Source organism: Megalops cyprinoides, chromosome 7 (genome assembly GCF_013368585.1).
Source record: "Megalops cyprinoides isolate fMegCyp1 chromosome 7, fMegCyp1.pri, whole genome shotgun sequence".
Classification (NCBI taxonomy): Eukaryota; Metazoa; Chordata; class Actinopteri; order Elopiformes; family Megalopidae; genus Megalops; species Megalops cyprinoides.
The window spans coordinates 6,886,830-6,913,782 of record NC_050589.1 but is presented as its reverse complement, the minus strand read 5'-3'; the positions used below and the strand labels follow the sequence as shown (position 1 = coordinate 6,913,782).

General features: G+C 43.0%; 1 protein-coding gene across 4 annotated transcripts in view; it reads left to right on the top strand.

Annotated features, from left to right (window-relative positions):
• The window catches only part of LOC118780715 (calsyntenin-1-like), a 39,421-nt gene extending 16,593 nt beyond the window's left edge, over positions 1–22,828 (top strand). Inside the window, exons 2-19 of one of the 4 annotated variants that reach the window (XM_036533366.1) lie at positions 3,700–3,822; positions 7,804–7,833; positions 9,605–9,800; positions 10,734–10,942; positions 11,426–11,575; positions 12,930–13,115; positions 13,530–13,778; positions 14,952–15,073; positions 15,855–16,017; positions 16,602–16,652; positions 17,457–17,614; positions 17,734–17,882; positions 18,311–18,543; positions 19,387–19,557; positions 19,978–20,123; positions 20,556–20,691; positions 21,764–21,948; positions 22,433–22,828. In XM_036533366.1, the coding sequence (XP_036389259.1) occupies positions 3,700–3,822; positions 7,804–7,833; positions 9,605–9,800; positions 10,734–10,942; positions 11,426–11,575; positions 12,930–13,115; positions 13,530–13,778; positions 14,952–15,073; positions 15,855–16,017; positions 16,602–16,652; positions 17,457–17,614; positions 17,734–17,882; positions 18,311–18,543; positions 19,387–19,557; positions 19,978–20,123; positions 20,556–20,691; positions 21,764–21,948; positions 22,433–22,627 (2,852 nt within the window). In that variant the 3' untranslated portion in view covers positions 22,628–22,828. The remainder of the gene's footprint in view (positions 1–3,699; positions 3,823–7,803; positions 7,834–9,604; positions 9,801–10,733; positions 10,943–11,425; positions 11,576–12,929; positions 13,116–13,529; positions 13,779–14,951; positions 15,074–15,854; positions 16,018–16,601; positions 16,653–17,456; positions 17,615–17,733; positions 17,883–18,310; positions 18,544–19,386; positions 19,558–19,977; positions 20,124–20,555; positions 20,692–21,763; positions 21,949–22,432) is intronic. The other 3 variants (XM_036533367.1, XM_036533368.1, XM_036533369.1) reach the window with 3 other exon arrangements.
• Positions 22,829–26,953: the final 4,125 nt, after the last annotated feature.

The window sequence follows — 26,953 nt, the reverse complement described above, 5'->3', positions numbered from 1 at the left end:
CACACTGTGCTTCACAACGTCAGTTTTTTTTTTTTTCCTCCACGCAATTAAAGATCGCTGGAATATTTTCCATTAATTCCATGTTTTCACCTGCCTGTATTTTCAACCTCTTACAGTATTTTAGTAGAGGGTGGGTTAACATTTCAGTTAAGCATCAGACATCCCTCTTCTGGTACAGAATTCATTTTAAGACATCTGTGAGCGTGACTGTGGTGCTCTGAACCTTCTATCGTCATAGTTAGACCGGCAGTGTGCATCTCAATGTGGTGAAGGTTGTTCTGGATAAGAGCACCTGTCAGATGATTTTAGTGTTGTATGGCTTCTGTAAAAACATATCTTTGTTATATTACATTACATATTTTCTTTACTGCCTACAATGGCGGCTATTGCATTGACTCTCTGCACAGTTCTTGTACCTTCAGCCCTAAGGGAATCACTGAAAGCTGGTCAGTAGCTGCCAGTGTAAGGAATAAAGAAAATATGTAATGTAATATAACAAAGATACATTTTTATAGAGGACATACACCACTAAAATGTATTAGTTAATGAGGCGTAGAAGGGAAGGCACAGAGAGTGTGAAATCAGGCTATGCATAATGTATAACATAAACGGAAGTGGTATTTTTCATAAATTTTTCATGCAAAGGGTTTTTTTCTCCCACATTTCAAAGGTGGAAAGAAGAAAATTTCCCTCAGGGTGAATCTTATTGAATTTGCAGTGGAAAGGCAAAGTCAGATTTCTCAACACGGAGAGAGCGAAGGAGTTAGAGAGGGAGAGGGAGAGGGAGAGAGGGAGAGAGAGAGAGAGAGAGAGAGAGAGTTTTGTGCGTAAACCTTAGTGTCTATTTGTGTGTTGTTGCAACATGAAAACAGTGCAGACAAACTGGGATACATATTCATAGATTAATGTAGCATATTAAATGTAGGCAACGCACAACCATTTAAAATCTAAAAAGACTATCAACACATCAGTTCTAGATGATTCAGACAATATTCCTTGTGCTCGTGTGAAGCTGCAGTTTTGAATGATAATGCATAGTAGCAATAAAAATATGTATGTATTATTCAGTGCCCTCTTTGCCACATGAACATGGCAAATGTAAAGAGTCTTGTACATATGTATGGAAAGGTAGTAGTATAATTTTTTTTTGCCCTGCTCAGGAATAAGTAATGACAAGCTCAAAAGTGAGTTTCACTACAAAATAAAATGTTTATTAGTAGTGCAGCAGACTCAGAGAACAGTAAAGTCTTGAACAGGTTACAGGTGTTTTCAAAATCATGAGCTCGTAGTGCCTGCCACAGGGTTTGATGCGGCTGTGATCTCTTCCTGTGCACTTGTTGGACACGCTCCACAATTTTTTTTTAATAATAAGGGCCAGGCGGAATATGTCATCTTTCATAATTTGGCAGGGATTCGGGGGCATAAATGTGAATCCTCTCTGCTCCACATGGCTGACTGCTTTACTTCCATTCACCACACTGTTGTGTTTGCCATTGGTCTGTGTCTGCAGATGGGCGTTCACATTTGTGATTGTGGCAAAGCTGCGCATCTTCTTCCTCCTGTTTAACACTGGGATTAGAATTTGTCAGTTCACTGCGTCAGGAAGCAGCTCTCCCACTTTGGTGAAATGTGAACAGCAGTGTCCAAGAATGAGGGAGTGTGCACCACAGCGCTTCCGAGCAAACCACTAATGTTGCTCTGGAAAGAAACAGATTTACTGTGAAGTTTACTGGAAACAGCTGCCGCAGCATTAAGTTGTCAAACGGTTATTTTTCATCGGCTAATGGCAGCCCCTTCATGAAGCCTGACACAGATGTTTGATCTGGTATGTGGGAGATCTATTCATATCTCATAATGTGTTTCTGTCTTAAGAATGACAGCTTCAGCAGCGTGACTGTGGCATCACGCCAGCTCTTCCTGGATACTGGAAGTGGAGCTGTGACTGATGCATTCACAGAGATAGAAAATGGCCTTCACTAGATTCCCACACACAGGCTGGGGTAGTGTTAAATGAGTAATACATCTACGTGTATAACAGAATTCATTTTGAGATAAAGCCTGTCTTGGGTCATTTGTATGCCTACTCTGAAGAGAAATCCATAAAAAAATAAATTCGCTGCTGTTTTATACAACATTTGTACGTGTACAGCAAGTCTGTACCTATGGCATATAGCCTGCTTGGATATGCAAGGATGCGACCCGTTGCTGTCTCAAACTTCACTTATTATTAAGTAGCTTTTCTACTCATTTCTACTCAATGTGTGCACTAGTTCTTCATTAACTACAAGATGTTATACTTTTAAAGTATGTCTGAACATTTCAATCCAGTTAGCATTACTAGCTAGTACAAATGTGTTCATGTGTAATGTGTTTATATGACCCTGTATGGCTTGCAGATATCAAAGTGTTTGAATACCATCATAATCATGTGTGTCTAAATTCTGTTTATTTGTCTGTTTATCGGTAAAATTCTTTTATTTGTTTTGAGTAACAAATTACAGTTACAATGAACACTGGCTCTTCCAACCATATGTGTCTTAAATTGGATTATTTTTGTTTCGCCTAATTTTGGTTAGTTAATTTCTCGGTTTCGCCTTCCTGGAACATCTCTGCTCCATAGGCTGCCTGTGTGCCAGGAATATCTCAGCCGAGCCTCCGAGGCGTTTGGCTGCGTGCTTGCACGTGCAGACATTTTAATGCCATGTGGTTAGAACAGATGTGCGCCTCATCCTAGACAGCAACACGCTTCGTTTCATGAAATTAGCATTCCACCGTTCAGCCCTGTTCTAGTCGCTGTGCTCCGCTGGGGGAATGGGCGCTGTGACATGACGGCTCTTTTTCATGCAGCCGCTGACGGGAGCGGAATTACTTGTGCGGCTCTTAAGTGGTTGCATGTTCTCTTCTTATTTGAACGGGTCGTTGTCATGTGATATATAAGTGGGACAGCACTGTTGTGTGGTGGTAAGGAGCAGAGCTCATAACCAAAAAGTTGACACAACTGCTGTTGTACGCTCGGGCAAGGTGGTTAACCCACAAATACGTCTACGTAAATATCCAGCTGTATGCATGGATAAAATGTAAAAAACCTACTGTATGGAAGTTGCTCTGGACTAAGTTGACTAAAATGGCAGTAATGTACCGTAATGTGAGTCGTGAGCTAGTACTGCAGGATATCCTGCAATGCCCAGTGGTCGGGACGGATCCTTTGCTCTGCTCCACGGCTTACTGTCCTCCTCTCTGGTGGATGGCACGGGTCCAGGAGGTTGCATTCACTCGTATGAATTGCCAGGGGCCTCACACTCGGGCACAGATGCGGCTTCACCATGGAAGCGAGTGAGCCGTGCTTCTGCTCATAGTGGTTTTTAGTCCTGGTCCTGCGGCTGACAGCTGAGGAGAGAATCTTATCGCAGTCTGCACGGTTTTCGGGGCCGCTCGGACCCTGGGGAGGGCGGGTTGAAGACTAACGCTGTGACCTTTTGGAAGAGCAGCTCATAGCATCGATCCGTCCGTGGCACTCTGGAACGTCAATGACTGAAATGGCCTGACTGCCAGTGCGTGATGGTATGCAGCACGCAGCACAAGTGTAACGAGGTTGCTGTTCATTATTCTGTTGGCGTCGAGGGGGGAAATTGGAAGTTCACCCCGATTGAATTTTCACTCTCTTTCTCTCCCTCTTTCTCCATTTCTTGTCTCTTTCAGTCAATAAGCATAAACCCTGGATTGAGACTACGTATCATGGCATTGTAACAGAAAATGATGACAAAGTCCTCCTGGACCCTCCCTTGATAGCCCTGGATAAAGACGCCCCTCTGCGCTATGCGGGTAAGAAACAAATCTCTTTTCCTTATAATCTGCAAAAGAGTTCCTGTTCCTATAGCATTCTCATCCTCATTGGTCCGCTCTTCCCCCCTACAGAAAGCTGCTCCTTGCTCCCCATATCCCTCTTAAAGACACTGAACACCTTCAATAGTGACAGTAACCAGTTTAACTTCACAAGTGACAAATGCATTGAGTTGTGTAAAAGGTAGTTCCCTACTTCGTGTCTGATCACATAAACTGATCGTTTGGATACACATCTGGCTTCAAAAGCTTGGATATTATGACAGTGTGGTGATGCCGTTCTTTTTGGAACAGTCAGCAGGAACCTGTTCCCGTCATGTTTCTAGCTAATCCAAAAGTCAGGTAAGATAGCAAAACACCTGGTCACAAGGCACCTCTTCTTCTCCCAAGTGGTTCAGTTGCAGCTGAGCTTTGGGCTAAGCTGGGATAATTTCCCCCAGGTTGATCCTGTGCTTGGTTACATAACAGGTTCTTAAAAAGAAAGTGCAGTAGCGCACGTTGTTAAATATGTAAAAGCATACTTACCTCGGGTGTAATTACATTAGCATAGCCAGGACACTGTGCATAACGACATGTGGTCAGACTGAACTGGACATGGCTGTCCTTAGGTTTGCTCTGTGTGTTATTTTTTTTTCTGGGATTTAACATTCAATTTTAAGATCCATCTTTCTTTTTTTGTCTGTTTCATTTTAAAATTATTATTGAACAAACGCCTTCAGTGCAGTTCTAAAGAGAAGGGAACAGGATAGAGAATGGCGCTCCTTCATGGTGTATTAAATTATACATGACATCCCAAGTGACTGGGCAAAATGCACATCATGGCACAGTAAAGCCAAGAGGATCAATACACACCAATGCAGAGATTAAAACAGAAATCAGGAACGTAACTGTGAGCGTCGAGTCTGTGTACTGAACCATGGACACATGGCACACGCAAAATGATGAGAAAATGAGACATCAGCTCGGACAGAGAAAGAATTGTGCATTACACAGTATGGGACAAAAAATGGCTGTAGAGCTTTGTGCATATTTCTGGACTTACTGCTAAGCCCCCACAAAGACTAAAACAGTTCATTAAAACATTGAGTTAATGAACACAGTTCAAAGTACTTCACTTGTCATATTTTAAAGTAAAATTATGTAAATTCATGAAGGTAAATAGGGAGCAGAGCTATTTAGAGGTATTAATCCACCAAATTCACCCTTCCTGGGAGTGGCTAAATAATTAAATTTGGATTTAATCAAGGGGCAACCTTCACTTTTAATGAAGACTGCCCTGTCAGGTTTCATTTGCATGACAGTCTTTGGCTGCCAGCACATTGGACTTCACCTTTAACTCTGAGTAGTACAATTAAGGAAAATGCACTTGTCTGTACATGAGCAATATCATAAAGTCTGTGGCTGCCAAAACCTAGGAGGTGTAACACTTGATTGAATTGTTACAAAGAGAGAGCATAATTATCCAGTTATGACTTCAAATAGAGGCCTCTGTTTAAAACACCATTTAACAGGACTGTAAATACATCAATAAACCTAGAAAAAGAATTTTAATATTTTAATGTTCTGGTTTATTTGCAGCAGGTCCCTACATGCACAAGAGCGAGTTAACCTATTAGAGGATTTTATTTAATTTCTTCCCCGTCTGCTCTGAGAGGAACAATTATAGGCAGCGTGCCAAAGCAGCAGCTCGGCACTTTTTTTTTATCTGAGAAATTTACTGGGCTGAATTTCATAGCTCCTCATGTAGTCACACATTATAAATTACACAACTCTTTACAATCAAGAGCACTTTGTTTTTCTTTGTTCAGTATTCTTTGTGTGAAATAAGGGAAGGTGTCACGGTGTTCCTTCTGTGGTCAGGATGAATTGGCTGTGATCAGTGCATATCTGTGAGAGCCACAGCTGAGAAGGCAGTGCTGTTGTGTGGGACGAAGGCATATGAGACTAAAGAGGGGGAAGGGGGGGGGCTGCGTCTCTCTGTTAACCGGCTCCTCCAGAGGAGATAACCCAGCTTCACGTGTCAGTGTGGGTGACCGCCACCGCTGCACCGTCCCCACGAGGTCCTGTCGCCAATCCCTATTAGCTCAGGGCTGACCAATCATCTTCCGCTGGCTGAACGCCGGCTGAACGAGGGCTGTAATGTGAGTGTATTCACCAGAGACGTGGCGACAGCACTGTGTTCTCAGCCCGCTGGCCTCTTCGGGATGGAGACTTGAACAGAGAGTTACTCACATACAGCCTCGTCTCTGTGGCCAGGGAAAAATAAACAAGTCACATGGTCAACGTCCATAAGCAGCCGAGAGGCGGTTGACCCAAACAGGCTAAATGTCATGTTGGCACTCAGCCAGGGGGATGGAAATGTTTTTAAGGTTCGATTTCTCGACTCCCTGCTCGGCAGCTGTAATCTCTGTGAGAGGATGGGGGGGGGGGGGGGGGGGGGGATTATGATTATGCTTTTGGTGTGATGACGAATGATTGAGTCATCTTTCATTGTTTTTTTTTAAGCATTACACTGGAGCTTGGGATGCAGTGTAGAAGCAGAGATTCAGCCAATAGGACTGCACTGTGTGGGGTCACACCATGGGACTGAATGTCTCATTAGATCCAATGGAATCCCGCTGCAGGCAGAACTAAACTGCACTGCCGTGCTACTGTGAGCGTGTTCTCCCAGCAGCTGTGGCAGTGCATGTCGTTTAACCTGTTGGAACTGCCTGCGTGTTTTTTAAAGTCCTTTGTAGCTTTGATACGGGTTGTGCAAGATATGTTTGTTTGTTTTTTTATTTTTTATTCGGTTCAAGGATGATGTTGTTCCTCAAATCTGAAAGCTAGAACATATTTCAAATTCTATATGAGACTGGTACAGTCTTACTTACAGGTTTTTATTGCAGGTTTATAGAGGTGCCTTTGACATCGGTGCAAATTGAGCAAAAAACATGTATTGCAAAGTAGGGATTTCATATGGAGGGTTTCTGGGTAGGAGACTAGCAGATAGAGAAGCTGTGAAATTCCTGAAACCAGTGAGAGGCTGACCTGATGAGTGGGAAGTGCATCACAAAGGACGGGAGAAGCAGCAAGCTGTTGCTGCTGCTCCAGACAGCAGCCTCTAATTGGGAAAACATTTCTAACTATCAGGGTGAAATCAAAGCGCAGAGACTGTCTGTCAGGAGGCCAAAGGTGGGCCCTGACTGCGTGGCACACAGTGACCCAAGCAAGACCAGCCAAATGAGACATTTCTAAAAACATCTGAGTTGGACGTTAACATTTCAGAGCAATTCACTGTCTTGCTGATTGGTATTTTCACGGCTATGTGCAAAAATAAGCTGAGTAAACCACTTAGCTTTCGCCATGTGACACGGCTTTGTTATGAATGGGAGAGCTGAATATGGTAAATATTTAACCTCTATATTTAGAGTATCACGTGCTTAGGATAAATATTTCAAGCACAGCAGCACTGGTACCTTATTAACAGAATCCATATCCAAACACAAACATGTTTACATGCAAGTTCCTGCAAGTTGGTTTGAAGCATTCGTCAAATGCTTGATTGCATTTCCCTCTGCTTGAACGAATGCAACATGAGTAGGAAAGCACTTCTAACACATGAGAAAAAATGACAGAGAAGCTCAGTTGGAAAGCTGGAAGGGCATCTTTAGGGGGGATCACTTCAAAGTTTGTCTCTCAAACTGTGGGCTGTTGGAAGTGGTGGAGCAGATGTTTGGACATTTAAGGTTCTGCTTAAATGCTTGTCTGAAACCCTTCCTTTCTCCTGAGCAGAAGACTATGGGCTGTTTTTTTGCTTCCACTTGGTTCTAAACTGCTTTTGAATGTGTATCTGTTTCCGTGCATATATTAAACTCGTAATCCTGTCCTCTTTATGTGAATTCTATATTTCAATCTCTCTGTTTCTCTCTGTCTCTCTCTCTGTATGACTGACCAGGGTTTGTCTTCTCTCCCCTCTTGTAGAGAGTTTTGAGGTGACCGTCACCAAAGAAGGTGATGATGGGCTCTTTCTATTGCCTTATATGCAGTCGTATTAACCCACTAACTGAAGGACATCAGCACTTTACACAGAAACTCCTGTCATGCTCTGTGATCTCTACCCAATTTTCTTTTGTTTTCATTTGTTTGTTGGTTTCTTTTTAATTTTTAACCCAAAAATTCTTTTTTAAAACAATAACTGGATGAAATTGTGTGATGTGGGAAAGAATTAACTTAGAAATATCTGTGCATGAGGCATCCATTAAAGTTTGCAGTTGACAATACCAATTCAGTATCTGCAATGTGATTATATACCAAGATGAATATTAATATTTTATATTTATACTGCGTTTGATAAAATTTCAACTGTGAGTTGTATTCATTACCAAAAATGTAGGCTAATAGATGTAATCAATAATCCTGCTGTAATTTTTTTTTACGGATTTTGTGATAGTCTTTGTGATGGGTAACTTTGGCCAGAGTGATAGAAATTATATTAGAATGAAGTTTAAAGTACATTAAAATGAAGTCTGTAGATTGTGTTTTGCGTTGCTTCTTAAAATAAACTCACACAGCCTACATTCCATTAAGCGAAAAGTGCAACTGGTTCAAAGTGAAATTTTAACTCCTGAAAAAAGGTTATGCCGTTGATGAACTATGATATTTCTATACCAGTACTCTCTGCGAAAAGACTTTGCTGTCACTGACTTGGAATGAAGTTGCTGGATGGAATGAATTGAAATGAAAATCAAATAATGCATATTCTCAATTTTACCGGATGTGTTTTTTAACCCCACTGTGAGTGGAAGTCTCTGAGGTTTCTGCGCAGTGCCGCTGCTTTAAATCACAGCATGGCCACAGCTGTTTTACCTATGTGGATGTCAAGCGAGTTGATATTTCTAACCCCCAGTTCTCATCCAGTGCATTCGTTTTTTCTCCCTTTTTACGCTGTTCTGGTTCTATCGTTTTGCTTTTTAAGAGGAGTGTGGGAGGACAGACAGCATTGCACAGGAAGACTTCCCTCACCCGGAAAAAAAACGAGATTTAGATAGACGAGGAGCGATTTGGGTTTTTAACCGAGCCGAGGCTCTGAAGCCTGTGACAGAATTTCTGTAATGGTGCTGGACCCATTTATCGTAATGCAGCTCTGCTTCATCACCTCGACTCTTAACTTTGGGCGTTAACCTTCTGTTCTTTTTCTTTTTCTTTTCCTTTTGTTGATCTGTCAAAAAAAAAAAAAAATGTAACCGCGGCTCCCAGTAGCCTAATGTTTACATACGCTCAGATGGACACAGAATTTCATAGATCTTTGGCTTTGCACTCACTGTTTCTTTTTGTTTTGTTTGATTTCCTTCCTTTTTAGCCACTGTATGTTAAGTACTCCTGTGAAATGCCTCTCCACATTTTTCTCAGTTTCTTCCTGCATGACTGGATGCCATGTGAATAAGTGGCTTGGAAGAGACTCTCAGCCCCCCCCCCCCCCCCCTTTTAACCAAATTTCCCCCCTCTACCCCACCCCCCACGCCCCTCTTCCTCCTTCCGGTACTTACCCATTGTCCAGCACAATGCTTATGGCTTCTTCCACAGACCCTCACTGTTCCAACCCCTGGCTGCCAAAATCTTTGGCTGTGTTTTTATTTTCAGTTGTATTAATTTTTACGAATATACTGTTTTTATGATGTGTTATACCCTTGATGTTTGTATTAGTGTTGCTTTTATTATTAGTATTTAATTTGCCTTGATTTGATGGACGCAATTTGACTTCCTGGTATCTGGATGTGTTCAGGTGAGATATGCGGCTTCAGGATTCACGGGCAGAACGTCCCGTTTGAGGCGGTGGTGCTGGACAAGTCCACCGGCGAGGGGGTCATCCGGGCCAAGGACAAGCTGGACTGCGAGCTGCAGAAGGAGCACACCTTCACCATCCAGGCCTACGACTGTGGGGAGGGCCCCGACGGAGCCAACATGAAGAAGTCCCACAAGTGAGCCCTGCAGCCCCTGTCTCTAACATATTTCACCACAATAGGAGCCACGCGAGTTTGTGGGACAGCGGCCAGCATCACTCGTATGAAAGTTACAAACAATGGCAAGGAGTTGACTCAGTAAACAAAGGATAAATTCATAGCTTTAATGGTGACATTTATATTTTTTATTTTTCATTTTCAGAGGAATAAAGGGTATCCTGAGTTGTTTGTAATACACACAGTCATTGTTGTCATTGGTGGTATTTGTGCGGTGCTGACAGAAGGCAAGAGCAGTCAATATAGCAGGAGTTTAAGTTCTGTGAAATCAGTCTATTTTTACGCTTTGCAAATACCACCGAATGGGAATGGTGGTTTCAAATCCAGTTAGAAGGCAGGGTCACCTCTAAACACATTAAAAAAGACACTGGAAGCACATTACAGAGCACCTCTTTACTTCTGATTAGATTTGGGCCTGATGTTCTAGTGTCTGCGCTGAACAGACAGCCCAGAACACTCTGCCTCAAGGTCAGCTAATCTGCGGGCCTGGTGCACCACAGGGATATCCCAGCAAAGGTTCATTTGAGAGAGTTGGGCAGAGGCCACCCTAATTAGGAGGAATGGAGATTACAGTGGGAGGAGGAGGAGATAAACCAAGTCCAATCCCAGGAATTTAATTAGTCCAGTAAGATTCCATTGTTAAAACACTTGTCGTTTTGTACTTCGCCACTGGTTGATTGGATTCACATGATAAAATCTTTAATTTTCTGTGCTGTAGTTTTCCCTTTTTTAAAAGCAATGGCTGGGAGGTAACGGCGAATTCCACAAACTGGAATGCAGTATAATTTTAGTGATCTCGGCACAAAGTGAATTTCCGCAAACCCTCTGTTGTTTTACCTTTTGTTATCACACGCCCCATCATTTAAGTGATTTAACACTCTTCTGACCCTGCAGGGCCACCGTCCACATCCAGGTGAATGACATCAACGAGTACTCGCCGGTGTTCAAGGAGAAGTCATACAAGGCCACCATCATCGAGGGAAAGACCTACGACAGCATCCTGAAGGTGGATGCGGTGGATGCGGACTGCTCCTTCCAGTTCAGCCAGATCTGCAGCTATGAAATCGTCACCCCCGACGTCCCCTTCACCATCGACAAGGATGGTGAGACTCGAGGGGGTTTGGGGGACCCAGCTGGCTCACACTCTCTGACATCATCACCACAGGCCCTGCAGAAAAAAAAAACTCACCCAGAACCTCCAGACCTCCCATTATTTCGATTTTTGCACACATGGAAACAGTCTGAATAATATCAGTCTGTGCAAACAAGAGATGTTACAATCACAGTTTAAAACAAGCATGCACAAGTCTTTGATGTGGACATATGTTACCTGGAATTGTTATCTCCATTGATGTATTGTTCATTGATCAGCAAATCTAACCCAAGATAATAGTCTTTATATAAATATATGTCATATAAAGATAAAACACTACTATAAGTCCTTTCTTTTTAATGAAAGACAAGGTAAAATCACCGTTAACTTGGATTAGCTTTGCTGCTTTGTGGATGTATTACAGCATTATTGTTCTGCATTGTTATGGTTCTGTCGAAGGATAAGTCATTTGGTGTATGTTTCTTTGCACCAGGCTACATAAAGAACACAGAAAAACTGAACTACAGCAAAGAGCGAATGTACAAGCTGACGGTGACGGCCTACGACTGTGGAAAGAACCGCGCCTCCGAGGACGTCCTCGTCAAGATCAGCATCAAACCTACCTGCAAACCTGGCTGGCAAGGTGACAAAACCCACCTGCTGTTTAGATCTTTAAATGTTAGTCACTCGGTGTGTATTTTCACTCACTGTATACAGAGCAGTGTAGATTTGCTTGCAGAATATGCTCCAAGTGTCATTTCAGATGAGATGTTAGACCTTAAAGGGATGTGCTATCTGATCAGATAAAAGATCACTACAAAGTGAATGAGATCTCAGTTTAAATACTTGCTGTTGAGGATTGATGGTGTTTTCAGCCAATAGACTCAATAGACAGGACTCTACACTAAGAAGCCTTAAGCATTTTCTGCCAGCTTTGTACTCTTCCTGTTAAATAGAAAATTGTGGAGCATGAACAGAAAGTTACCTTTAAGTTTTTCATATCCTTAAATGTACAACAGACCCCTAAGAACTTTTGAAAAGCGGTATTTTGATAAGTCTACTAAAATTTTTAAAACTGCTTATGGAAAAGGCTATGTGTGTACAATATTTTGTTAATGGAGAATGTTTTACTTTCATGCTACTGTGCAAAAACATTGAACAAATATGGAAAGCACAGCTGTCGAAATAGGAAAGGGATAAAAGGCTAGCTTCTCTACCCAGAGAGGTGTGCATACCAGCTTCATACTTCATTCCTCTACCCAGTAAGGAGAAGGCCTGCAGCCTAAAGGCTGACAGAGACAGTGAACCTTTGGGCCCTGAAAATCAAAAAGACTGTTTTCATTTAACTGATTATATCGGCTCGTTGATCGCAGGGTACAGTACGATCCACAAAATTTGGTCTCGGTCCACAGTGACGTGGGCGCAGCTGCAGCTTGGGAACATTGTACTTCGATTTTAAAGGTTAGCTGTAATGAGGATTTGAGTTACAGAGGGGAACAGAGGTGTGGAAATTTTTTTTTTTTTTTTTTTTAAGTCCTGGGACTGGACCTATTATTATTATCCCCAGCAGGCATCATAACATTCCCCAGCACAGCTAATATTTGCATGACATTTGAAAGGAGGATACACAGGCATGCATCTTGGGACAGGAGTGGCCTAAGGGAACATTTGATGAATGATTAGAAAGCGCAAGCTTTGCCTGAATGCATATATTAGGGCTGCACTCCAGTGTTGGCTCTTAGGCCCTTGAGTAGTGATATATCTGATATTGCCATCAACATGTAATCATTCCAGGGCCAGTGAGAGCGAGAGCTGGAAAGAAGTGGCTTCGCTAAAACACATCAGTTGGCAGATTACGTTTGGCGGTTGTGAATGCAGCCGATGTTTTGTTGCAGAGTTTTGCATGGAGTTAGCAGATTACCCTGCGGTATGTGTAGACTTTCTGGCCTAACAGCGCGAGTTAAACCTAGTGCTGTTCTCTCTCTACTGGGGGGCAGGGTGGAGCAAGAGAATGGAGTATGAGCCTGGCACTGGAAGCCTGGCCCTGTTTCCCAGCATGCACTTGGAGACCTGCGAGGAGCCAATCACCTCCATCCAGGCCAGCATTGAGCTGGAGACCAGTCACATTGGAAAGGGCTGTGACAGAGACACATACTCGGAGAAATCACTACACAGGCTGTGTGGTAAGGCACTGTGTTCATTACAACGCAGACATATAATACTGGATGGATGCAGTATTAATCAGTATCATTCCTCGTAGTAGAATTATGTTAATTTTTATTGCTGTAAATACTTGGTCTTGTAACACTTCAGTCTACACGGGCAGCAGTGTGGTGTAGTGGTAAGGAGCAGGACTTGTAACAGAAGTGTTGTTGGTTCAAGTCCCCACTGTTCTTGTACACGTGGGCAAGTAAATATCCAGCTGTGGAAGTAGATGAAATTGTAACTCATGTAAGTCGCTCTGGATAAGAGCATCTGCTATATGGCAATAATGTAATGTAATAGCAGATGTGGCTTTTTGTTGGTGGGTCATGTCGTAATGGTTTTACTGATGTGTCCTTATGTAACGAGCGTCTGTGACTCTGTGCCCGCGGCAGGTGCCAGCGCAGGGACAGTGGAGCTGCTGCCTGCCCCCAGCAGCTCCTCCAACTGGACGGTGGGTCTGCCCACGGACAACGGCCACGACAGCGACCAGGTGTTCGAGTTCAACGGCACGCAGGCTATCAAGGTCCCCGAGGGCCTGGTGAAGACCAGCTTGAGCGAGCCCTTCACCATCTCTGTGTGGATGCGGCACGGCCCTGGGGCCAGGGAGAAGGAGACCGTCCTCTGCAACTCTGACAAGACAGGTATGGTGGCTCCACACCCCCCGCAACTCGTTACGAACATCTGGGCTGCCTCGGAGTGTGCATACTCTTTATAAAGGATCCTTTATATAATTGACTTCCCTTGTCTAGTCAGGTTGTGAACACATGGTAGGGCTTGAATAGCGTCATGCTCACACTCACTGGTCTGGGAGTATTGATAGCCCTGGTCTGACACGTTGCACATTCAGCTTGAATGGATTCACTTCTGTTCTTTTGCGCTGGAAGTCACTCTGGATAAGAGTGCCTGCTAAATGAATGTAAAGGTCACAGCCAAAGACCAGCATTTCACTGAGATTGTGTGACTTTGTGGGTGCGTCTGTGTGTTTTTCCATGAGTATGTGCATACAACACTTGTAGGATGACATCTAGTCAGACGTTACACACCGCTCTGGCTGAGAGTAAAGGTTAGAAAAACGCACTGAATTACTGGTGATCCAGTGATATCAACAGCTGTAGAGCGCTTAGTGACACTCACCCCATTAAAAGGCAGCCTCCCGAGTGTGTATGGTCGGGCGGGTCTGTCGGCTGCTCTGTGGTTATGTAAGGGGGATTAATTGCGTGCTGTGGATTTTCTGTGCTGAATGTGCAGTGATTTGAAGTAGGGCAGGGCCAAAGGCTCCATCTCAGGCCTTTTTCCTGTGCATACTGCTGGCTATCTGTTTGCCCCACAAAAGGGTCTGTCCCATTACGGATTAACCTCTTCCCCTCCTGTCTATCAAATGGCTGGAGTGGGTGGGTCACGTTAGCTTCCCACATTCCAAGAACTGTGCTGCACTTCTCAGCTCAGGATCCAGGGGTAAAAATATGGTAAAATTGTGCTAATTCTGTTGTGTAACTTGTTACCTCAAATTTCCTTCAGAGTGGTTGGATCATCACAGAAACAAAGCTCAGTAGCAAGTGGCAAAGGCACAAAAATTAAGGAACCGGGGCTGTAACGCCACCTACTGAAGTGAAACACCACCCAGAATATTGATGAATGCAGATGTACATGTCTGTGAAAGCTTCTAAGCAGAATGCTCAGTCCACCCTGGCTGTCGGATAAGCACCTTCACACAAAGCTAAAACCAGAGTCCCCGCTTAACTGTGTTGTGGTAGTGAGTTTACCCATCATGCTTTTCTGTTCTTACCGCTCTGCCTCACACTCTCTCTCAACAGAGATGAACCGCCACCATTACTCCCTCTATGTGCACAACTGCCGCCTGGTGTTCCTCCTGCGGCAGGACCCCGCCGAGTCGGAGAACTACAAGCCGGCCGAGTTCCACTGGAAGCTGGACCAGGTGAGTCAGGGCGGGGCTCGCAGGCTCAGCTCTCCTCTGCAGTGCTACCGCCAGGCCTCCCGAGAGCGTGGTCTTCAGGACTCTGAGGAAGGTTCAGCCGATGACCTCTCTGAATGAGGAGAACTCCGAATTGTGTCGAGAGGAACACAAAAAGGAGGATACCCATCTTTTTCTTTTTTTTTTTAAAAAAACTGTCTTTTGTAAATGTGGTGGTTGATCTTTGACTTGTTGTCCTTGGTTTAATATCCCAATGCATTTTTTAATATGCAGTATTCTATATTGATGGGCAGGCTGTGAAAATAATGTTTTCATTTCATCAGTATTGTTATTTTGTGAAGATGAGAGACGTAAGTCTAAACATGGACCACAGACTTTGAATCATCACCTCCCTTTTTATCCCCCATTTAAAACTCACTTTACAGAACTGTGTCTTAAGCAGAATAATTTGATAAAATCAACAAGAAATCTCCATTTCCTTTGGTGTTAGAGGTGCAGCAGTGGTTAGTTTTTGATTAAGGTCACAAAGACCTATTCTGCAGATAATTTGTTAGATGAAGTGAACAGATGCTGCTGTCAGCGCTATAATTAGCATTATAGAACATCACAGAGCTCAATTAGCTCTACCCACCATGCACTGGCTATGACATAATAATCTCAGGCCACTGGATCACCTGTTTGGTCCAAAGCAGTTATGGCTGTCAGTAGACACCCATGGTGGGGTACTGATCTGGAAAGCACAGAGGAGTTATTCTGGGACCAACCTGCTGTTTCTCTCCCAAAGGTGTGTGACAAAGAGTGGCACCACTATGTGCTGAACGTTGAGTTCCCCACTGTGGCCCTGTACGTGGATGGTGCGACCTTTGAACCCTTCCTGGTGACCGAGGACTACCCTCTGCACGCTTCCAAAATCGAAACCCAGCTCACAGTCGGAGCCTGCTGGCAAGGTACGCTAGTGAGAGCACAGATTCTCTTCACAAAACGCATGAGCCACAATGGGAGAGTACAGCACATGTAGTATTTTATGCAATGATTATTTCAATATAATGTTTACACATAGAATAGCATCCAAGAACCACAATTTCGTTGCACCCCCACCTTGCAATGACAATAAAGTCTATTCTGATTCTGATGTTTGACACTGACTCTGTATCTGACTGATGTTTTAGAAAGATATTGTTCCAACCCTTTTAGGATTTAACATTGTAAAAGTGTTGAAATCACAAACCATCGGATAGACAGTGTTTATGCTGTGGCTTGTAATTTGTGGTTTTTCAGATAGAGCTTGGAATAAAGTGACAATTCTCAGGAATAATTAAGCATGAATATCAATTTTAGCTGCCCTGCCTTGTCACTGACAGGATGTTCAGAAAGCTTGGTGTTATACTATGATGATCTATCCTTGATCAGACACAGATATTAATGTGGATATCCTTCCATATCCTCCATGCAGTTCACCTGTATGTGAAAATGTCCTTTCTTTCAGCTAATGAACCTTCCTTTTCCTTACTCTCTTGTCTTACCTCTACAGACAATTCAGGACATGACAATGACAATGAGACAGTCTCTGAATCCTTGACAGGTTGCTGGAGTCTTTCCCTAATATATGAATACAGGGTGTATATATAGTCCTTATTCAGCTGAACTGTTGCTGAATAGGAATGAATTTAAGGACTCTATAGACACCCTACATATACACATACATATACCTGTACATGCATACCGCATATAGCATGAAGCCATACTGATATGGGTGCTGTGCAGTCTACTTTGCTTGTTGGTTGTAACCCCTGCCATACTCCACCCTTTTTTTGTTTAATTTTTGTTTCTCAGCAAATATTTTCTTCAATTTTTCACTCAGCTCAGGTAGCTCGCATTGATGTGGTACACATGCACTATATCGTAATCTTCTGCTATGAACTGGTGTGATTGAAGATTGACCAGTACTGTATCAAGACGTTTAGCTTCATGTACAGTTTAACTGAAATGAACAAGGAATGTAATTCGACCCAACCAAATCAGTCACGTACACCTGGCATGTTATGTCATAGAAGACCTGCCAGTGCTAGCCAACACTGTAACAGCCAGGAGCAGCGAGTGTTGTCTTAACTTTTTTTGCCTGCGGTTCATTGTGACTTTCTTTTCCACCACCATCTAAGGCAGACTGCATGCGGGGAGAGGCCTGTTTCAGCTCATCCCCTCACTCTTGCACAGGCCTCCCCCGGGCCTTGGAAGGCCAGAGGCACTAACTTGCATGGGCATTGGTCACACGAGCTATGCACAACGGAGGCTGCATGCTTGACTCGCCAGAGCAAAAAACTGAAGGCATAGAGAGCAGAGATGAAGTGAGCCCCTGCTGACTCTTGTTCCCCTCTGCCGGCTGTAGGGGGCAGCGCGCGCATGTCACAGTTCTTCCGGGGAAACCTGGCCGGGCTCATGATCCGGTCCGGGAAGCTGGAGAGCAAGAAGGTGATCGACTGCCTGTACACCTGCAAGGAGGGGCTGGATGTGCAGCTGCCTGAGGAAGTGGCCACCGCCGTCAAGGTGAGGGGGGGGGGAGGGGCCTGGGAATTCTGTGCTTATGATTGGCTGTGCCTGTTGACCCCTCCTAGTGTTTGATTTGGACAGCCTGCTCATTGTGATGTTGTGTTTCTGGGCTGCAGGTGCAGTTTAATCCCAACCAGTCCTCTCTGACCCTGGAGGGGGATGACATTGAGAGCTTCGACAAGGTCATGCAGCACATCTCCTACCTCAACTCACGGCAGTTTCCCACGCCAGGCATCCGACACCTCAGAGTCTCCACCACCGTCAAGTGCGTGTCCCAGGCTTCTCTCTCTTTCTTAGAAACAAGCCAGTGCCCTGTAGAGGAATAGATGCCAGATGGGCCCAAAGTGTTAATAGCCTGCTCACATGACAGTACATAACATTACATTCATTTAGCAGACGCTCTTATCCAGAGTAACTTCCAGCACAAAAGAACAGAAGTTTATCCATTCAAGCTGAATGAGTAATAGCATCAGACCAGGCTAACAACACTCCCAAACCAGTGAGCATGAGCATAACGCTATTCAAGCTCTACCACAAGTTAACTTGCGCAACCTGACCAGACAAGGGAAGCCAAGTATACTACCATACGTCACAGTTACTAGATCACAGAATCCAAAAAAAACATTGTGACACTACACATAAAATAAACACCAGAGACTGCTGACTCTATGATGGTGATGCCCCTCCCCTCAGGTGCTTTAATGAGGAGACGTGCATCTCGGTGCCGGATGCGGAGGGGTATGTGATGGTGCTGCAGCCCGAGGAGCCCAAGATCAGCCTGAGCGGCATCGACCACTTCGCCCGCGGCGCCCCCGAGTTCGAGAGCCCCGAGGGCGTGACCCTCTTCCCCGAGCTCCGCATCGTCAGCACCATCACCCGCGAGGTGGAGGCCGAGGCCGAGGCTGAGGGAGAGGACGACCCCACAGGTAATGGCTCAGGTTAGGCACATAGGACTGGGTTGGGGGGGGTGGGAAGCAAGAGAAGGAACCTAATGGCCACTGCCAGGCACTGCATGGCCACCTGGAACCGCTGTACATTACATTACATCACATTAAGGTGTTTGGCATTCAGCAGACACTCTTGTCTAGAGTGACTTGCATAGGTTACAGTTTTTACATGTTATCTGTACAGTTGGGTATTTACTGAGAAAATTCTGGATTAAGTACCTTGTCCAAGGGTACAGCAGCAGTGCCCCACTGGGGAGGTGAACCGGCAACCTTTTGGTTATGAGTCCTGCTCCTTACCACTGTCTACACTGCCGTGCTATAGCTACAACATCTGGGTCTGAGAGGGAGAGTCAATGAGCTCCCACTAAAAGGCCATGTTGGACAGGGTGGGTTTTTATGGTTTTGTGTAGAGTTTTACTCAAATGTGGCTTTATCAGTATTCGGAAGCTTTGCAGGCATACACAACTGTGATTCTTTTCATATTTGCATTCAGCAGTTGCATTTTTCTCTTGCGATAGTAGTTGAATAAGCAATATTGTCATCCGTGAACTCTTTTTTTGTATTTAATTTTAATAGGAATGCTGATTTAATAGAAATGTTGGTCAGGATGGCAAAATGATGATGATCTCTTGCAGCAGATGAGTAGAGAGGCGGTATGAGTGTGTCTGTGTGCGTTTGTGGCATGTGCTGCTGGGACTTTGTTTGAAACTCATTCTCACACTGACACATGTGATGCTACATCATTAACCTGTTGCGCTACAGAGTAAATGAGAAGTGGGGGTTGTGACACACGTGTGAATGAGACTTTCTCTGCGTCCCCAGTGCAAGAGTCGGTGGTGTCAGAGGAGATCGTGCACAACCTGGACACGTGCGAGGTGACGGTGGTCGGGGACGATCTGGACGGCGAGCACGAGAGCATAGAGGTGGACCTGGCCCAGGTGCAGCAACACGGCCTGGAGATGAGCTCCTCCAACGTGGGCGTGATCCTCACAGGTGGGCCCCGACCCCCTCTGCTGCTGCTATCAACACGGTTATTTTATGTCTGACAGAATACAGTAGCCCTGTATAATGGCTTCTTGCAAACAGCAAAAGACGACTTAAAAACACATCTTAAAACAAGACTACAAGAATGACAGCTGTAAGGGAAATCTGTAAGCTAGATTGGGAGAATCCTGTATCGTTAAGAAGCCCATTTCTCTGTGGTTCATTATGAGCAAAAAAAAAGGGTAATGCATCACACAAATTGACATTACAAGAGAAACCCCACATTGTTAACCTATCAAAAGACAGAGGCTGAAAAGAATTCTGGTACGTTCCAGCACACAATTCGTAATTGTATAGTTGAGGTTTCGTATTACCATAGTCAAAGCACGTGTTTATTTTACCCATTTCTTCTTTTTTTTCCCCTCACAGGTGTTAACACCATGGCCAGCTACGAGGAAGTGCTGCACCTGATCCGCTATAGGAACTGGCACACAGAGGCCCTCTTTGACAGGAAGTTCAAGCTGGTCTGCTCCGAGCTCAACGGCCGCTACATCAGCAATGACTTCAAGGTTGAGGTAGGGCAGTGTGTGACAGAGCTGGCTTCAGATGCACAAACATGTAACATGTTCAGCTAGTTGACAGGTGTGGCCTAGATGTTGCTGAGAACAAAAAAGGGCAGAGAACAGGCTGGATACATGACCTAAATTAAAGCTGAAAGATGTGTGTTTTATGGTTGTAAAGAATCCTCATAATGTCAAAAGCTGGACCCGCGACAGGAGTTGATCCTCTTTGGGGTGTTTCGTAGTAATGACCGTAATGACAGCCTTGGGTAAAACAAATGTCTGCTGATATCAAAAAGAGGCATTTGATTGTAAAACACAAATTTTCCAGCAGCAGCAGTTTGCTTACTGTGTGTGTGTGTGTGTGTGTGTGTGTGTGTGTGTGTGTGTGTGTGTGTGTGTGTGTGTGTGTGTGTGTGTGTGTGTCTGTCTGTCTGTCTCTCGCAGGTGAATGTGATCCACACAGCCAGCCCCATTGAGCACGCCAACAACGTCATGATGCAGCCACAGTTCATCAACCCCATGCAGCACGCCTCTGTGGACCTGTCTGGACACAACCTGGTCAACGCTCACCAGGCCTCAGGTATGCTTCCAGCCCTGTGCCTTTCTTACTCTGTATGTGAAACACGGCAACGCTGCTAGCCTGTCTCCAAGGGCTGTTACACTTTGGTTTTGGATGTTTAACACTAATACTTTGATTCTCATAATACTTTAATACTCTTACATTTACCAATTCCTAACACTAAGTCATACATACACCAAATGTAGTAGATTTCTGGCACTGTTTGGAGCTTTGATTGCTTTGTATGACTTTGATGACAGATTGTTTTCTTTAAAAATCTGTGTTGAAAAAAATATTTGTGTATCATTTGTTCATACTCATAGATCATGCAAGGCAAGCCACTGTTGCTAGGCAATCTGACAACTGGCCAATTAAACCAGGTTTTGACAGCTACTTACATCATAAAAATCAATGCATTTACAGTATTTCAGTAATATAACATATAGGTAATTTGTTAAAATTCACTTGCAAACATACAATGTTAGCAACAGTAGCTCAATCAAGTGTAATGTACAAGGTAGCATTTTGTACCGGTCTAGTTAACCCAAAATGTTACATATTGTATCTAATGTAATGTTTCAAATTGGACATTACTTCACATGAGTGTTCAGGTATGATATTTAAACTGGCACACTTTTAGTATTACAATGTTGCATGACTGCTGTACAAAGTGCGTTCACATGCAGAAAAATAAACCATCCAACATTAGCACTCTAATTTAAATCTGCCAATCTGTAAACCCAGGCCTATTAAAGGCCGATTATTTTTGCTAAATTAATCCTGACCTCAAAAATAATCCTTTTCATTTCAGTTTTTTAAATTTAGTATCTTTTGCTGTGGGCATTTTTGTGGATTAAAGTCAACTTAAAAAGTGGGACGGATGTAACATAGTTTATTTGGTGTTGAAGGATTCACATGACATGCATGTAAGTGTGGGGTGCAGTGCAGGGACAATACAGACTGTTTTTTTGCTAATGAAATGCAGACTCATCTCATCGGTTTTATCCTCGGCTGATAGTGAAAAGGTGGATATAGAGAAACTCAATTTGTCTGACTCCTCCCCCTCATTAACCCCTCCCCCCGCACTTCGCAGTGGTCCCTAGCGCCGCCACCATCGTCATCGTGGTGTGCGTCAGCTTCCTGGTGTTCATGATCATCCTGGGAGTGTTCCGCATCCGCGCCGCCCACCAGCGATCCATGAGGGACCAGGAGAACGGCAAGGAGAACGAGATGGACTGGGACGACTCCGCCCTGACCATCACGGTCAACCCCATGGAGGTACTGTCCAGCCCACTCCGATCGCTCCAACACAAGGAGCTCCAATATACTGTACAAGTCATGCAAGACCCATAGACCCCTGTGCAGAATACAAGGGAAAGAGTGCCACATCTAAAATGAGTTCTACATTTTGTTTATAAAATGTTTATAAAATGTCATGTAGTTTATATCAGTGCAAATGTTGGTGCTTGTGACTGAGTGTGAAAAATGGAAAACAAAAATATATATTTTATTTCTTGTTGCATAAATCTTATGACAAAATCATAAATCAGATGATAAATATTAGCATAATAAGGATTAGTTACCATAGTAAAACAGTTATTATGGCAGTAACTGTTTTACATACAATCAGTCATATGAGCTGTACTGAGGATCATCATCATAGAATTATAGATTGATGCAAAAGTAGCACTTTTGTAATTTAATTTAGCTGTCTATATCAGAGTTCGTGTGAAAGACGCACCCTTCCCCCTTCTCTCTCTAGACGTACGAAGATCAACACAGCAGTGAGGATGAGGAGGAAGAAGAGGAGGAGAGTGAGGACGGGGAGGAAGAGGATGACATCACCAGCGCGGAGTCGGAGAGCAGCGAGGACGAGGGCGCCGGCGAGCCCGAGGACCAGCAGGGGACCAGCAGGCAGCAGCAGCTGGAGTGGGACGACTCCACACTCACCTACTGACCCAGCGTCCCACCAACACACACGCATACACACGCGCGCGCACACACACACACACACACACACACACACAGGTGAACAGATGTACACACATGCCTGCACGCACACACACGCACATCAGAACCATTGGAGCATTCCGTCTCCCTCCTATGGCTTCCTTCATTAGCACCCATGGTGTAAAACAGAAAAAAAAGAAAAAAAAAACACAATCCCATGAAGCAAACTAATAAATACGAATCATGTGTCTGTGGTGGCAGACATTGTGGCTTCAGCTTAACTTCTACTGGCCAAGGTTTCTCTGTCCTCATCTGAGTAGTAGTCTTTAATATTCATAGTACAGTAATCACGGGATAGCTGATTTTAATTTTATTTATTACTTTTTTTTTTTTTTACCTCTGGGAAGTGTCCTAGGTTTGTGTAAGCTCTGTTAGGAAACCACCTTGCACTTTTTTTTCTTTCAGCTGTAAGACTTTCGAATAAATTTTTTTAATGTATATACCTTGCACATGAATTTCACATTTTCGTTGCAGACAGCCATGAAAACAATCTTTGGCTCTTGGCTTTTTTCCTGTCTGTTTGCAGGCTCTGAAGAGGTCTTCTGCAGAGAGGTGACAGCACACAGATTGCTTAGTTCACAGTTTTCTTTTCTCTTTTTAGTGCATGAGTACAAACTTCAGCAAAAAGTCATGCCTATAGAGGAAGACGTTACTTTTTAATATTTTGTAAATATGATGAAATCATGTAATTAGTAAGTGTGTTAGTGAAGACTGAGACTAGAAAATTGGGTCCAATGCATAAAAAGACGCAGTATGCACTGTTGAATATTTGTGTCACAAAGGCTATAGCATGTTTCTAAATTTGGCAAAGCTCTTCTGTCGTGCTTGTATAAAATGTCCGCTTTGAGGAGAGAAACCCATGACAAAAACACAGAGGTTTCTATGGAAGTGTGTTTCATTTTTATCTTTTATTTAGGGAGAAAGTGCTTGAGGGGTGGGCTTGCGCAGTGCTATGGCTTCACAAGCTGTACTATGCTAGGCTTGCACAAGCGTAAATGATTCAATGCAAGGCTTTGCAGCATTTTATTTTCACGATAATTCTATATGGGTGAGTAGTTTGTTTTTGGGCTTTGAAAACAGCGACACTCAAGATGATTACAACTTCTTTGCTCATGGAAGGGTTTGCTGTAAAGTTGTAGAGTCCTGCAGCTTGTAGTTCTGCATTTGAAGGTGGTTGTTTCCATGTTTCCTGTAGTTTGTAGGTATTCCATGAGAGCCGAACAACACAATTGCTTCTGTCACAAGACTTGTGTCAATTCCGGTCGCCTGCCATATTTGAAACTTTGTCAAAAGAAAACCAAACCAAGAAAATTGACTACCGAAGGAGGAGCTGGGCCATGCAGGTAGTCAGTGCTTTACAAGGACTTGGTAGAATAGCTTGGTTGCTGCCATTCTTTGAGGTTGTAAATGCAAGAACTTTTCCAGCAACTCCACTGCAAAAAGTAATACGAGTAAAATGTTCTCATTTTAAGATTTTTATCTGGAATGGAGAGTGTATTTGACATATTTTCTTAAGTGTTTTCTGATAGCTAAATAATTCTTTCGACACCTTTTTAGTATTTATTTTTTTTCTTTTTGTAGGGAATATTTCAATGGAACAAAGGGGCCACATAAGAAAATACTTAAGAAAGTCAGTGCTATACATTCCTGGTTTAAATGTTAAGTCTTGTGAAAAATAAGAATTACATTTTGCAGTATGCCACTATATTTTATTGTACATTGTACTGTACTGTAGAGCTGTATTAAGGTATTTGTTTACATTTGGTAAACTTGATTCCTCCTGGTAAAATAGATGCAGTGAATTGGGAAGATTTGTTTGCGTTACCTTGTTTTCTTTTTTCTTTTTTTTTTTTTTAGAAATCACTGCCTGTTTCATTAGCTTTCTAAAAACTGGAGTTTGTAGGATTGTTTCCCTGCAAATTAGTTCATATAGATTTGAGGTTTATTGGAGATCAAAGTGATTGATCTTGTGACTCCCTTTTTATCAGGTTTGCAGATGTATGCAATGCAACAAGGATTATATAGGGCATTGACAATAATCTGTACAATGGAGCTGTATGAACATCTGGGGTACACATTCAGAGGGAAATGAATGGATGAATGAATGAATAGCCTGACTGCAGAGGGGTTTGATTCTTTGTACGGTTACCTTGGGTAAAAAAAAAAAGACTGGAGTGAAAATGGCTGACATAGTTTATTGATGTGTTTTAGGCAGTTTTAATGAAATGCTCGTGTAACCTTTTAACGTAGATTTGAAGGTCTAGTAAGACGGAGTGACTACAGTCTTTTAAATGCTCTACAGTTACTTGCACAAAAGGTTGTAGAAAGTGTTGCAAAGTTTGGTCAGCAATCTCCCCTTCAATATTGAATGGGACCCGTGGAGAGGCCCAGACTCCTGGTATGGCAGTTGGGAGTGCCTTTTAGCTTTCACAGCACATTTAACACAACTAACAAAACGCTCATCCATGCTGTTTAGTTGTGGAAATGTTCTTATTTTTTAATTATAAAATGCTAGATTTCCTGCAAATCTGGGGAAACGATTTTATTTCAGTTTTGTTGTATTGAAATTGTTATAAAAAACTGCTAGTTTCATTAAAAGTGAAAAGTTTTAATTGTCCTACATAGATGTCTTGTGTTCATGTTGATGTGTAGAGAAAGTAGGTCTTTCCATATGGTATCATCTGTAGATATTGTACTTAGTCAAAGTCATGTTTGCAAAAATCTGCTTCTGAAAGGATGTACATTGTTAATTGCTATATGAAGCCAATGTGGATATGAGCTACAGATCCTTATGTGGTGAAATGTGCGTCTGAAAAATTCCAGTTATAGCTATTTTGTAGGGGCATTGCCTAATTTGCTGACTTGAGGGGTTGAGTAGGCCAGTGTGGAATTCCTTATGGCTGTTGGACGTAACCCTTCCTCCATACAGTCACTCCACACAATCTCCAAAAATTGTCCTTTGTACATAGTTTTAAGAGGTGCTTACCGGTTTGAAGTCCATAGATTATCTTCCATCACTTGATCCAGTTGTGTCATTCCATTCAAATCAGTTAGGCGCAGCCCCAAATCTTTATTAAGCAGTTGGTTATGACATGTAGTTATCTGTTTAACTGAAAATCATCCCTCCCAGATATAATTGTTTTTTTAGAGGAAGTGCTTACTTTATGTTTCAGTTGAGTTGACACACAAATAATACCCTTTGTTCTTCTGGTTAAATAATCATGTTGGACTTAAACGTTCTCTTCTGCATCACTTTTGGTATTTTCTCACTGTGCAGGTTAACCTGCAGAGGCTTGTGATTACACATGTGGGAAGCGAGGGGAATCCAATATGCCTGATGGTACATTATTCATGCGCCTACAGTGAGTAATGAATATGGAGTTGTGTGGTGGGAGTGTGAGGCAGGAGGGTTGTAGCTCGTCAAATATTATGAACCAGTTTGTAATAAATGTACTACTGATTCTCAAATAGTCCATTTTACACACCTTTACACCTTGCAGTTACACACTTAGACATGTCATCGTCAACCATTTTGTTTTATTTAATTTGTTTTTTGCTCTAAAAAGTGAGAGGAAGGATTGGAGAATTGGAGGGTTTGTGCTTGTTTGGGGGCAGCGCTGAACTTTTCTGAAGAGTAAAGTCAGTTAATGGTTAAGTTGGTGCTTGCTCTTGAACTAAATAAAGGATGAAGAGATGGGTTAAAATTTTGGATTTTGCCTTGTGTTCATTTTTGTGATGTACAATCTCACTTTTTTCCGCACAGTGAACCATACAGGATTCTCTAACCTGCCTTGTTGATTTGTTGTCATTGTATCTAATTTTACCAGCATGGGTAATGGGAGTATTTTTTTTGGTCTGTAATGTACCAGTTGATCAGCAAGAACCCACACATCACTTCCAATTTAAACATGGCTCTGATATTTTCATCAAAAAAGGGAAAAACCCCAAAGCAGGCTTTAAGATGTATTCATATTTTAAGTCATCCGATATTGAGGCATGAAGTCATTAAAAGAAATTGTTGAGGCTACTTCACAAAAACACTCTTCTCGTTATCTTTTTTTACCAGTTGAGAGAGAATACTGAGTAAGACATAGGCAATACTGTACTGGAGTGCCCCCTGGTGCCAAAAGAATGCCACCTCAACTGGGGTAACTAAGTGCCATTTATTACAAATGTTTACACAACCTTCTAATGTGAAGTACAAACTTTTTTAGACAACAACAAAGCATTTTTACAAAAAATTCAACAGTTCACACAACTTAAATTCTGCTAC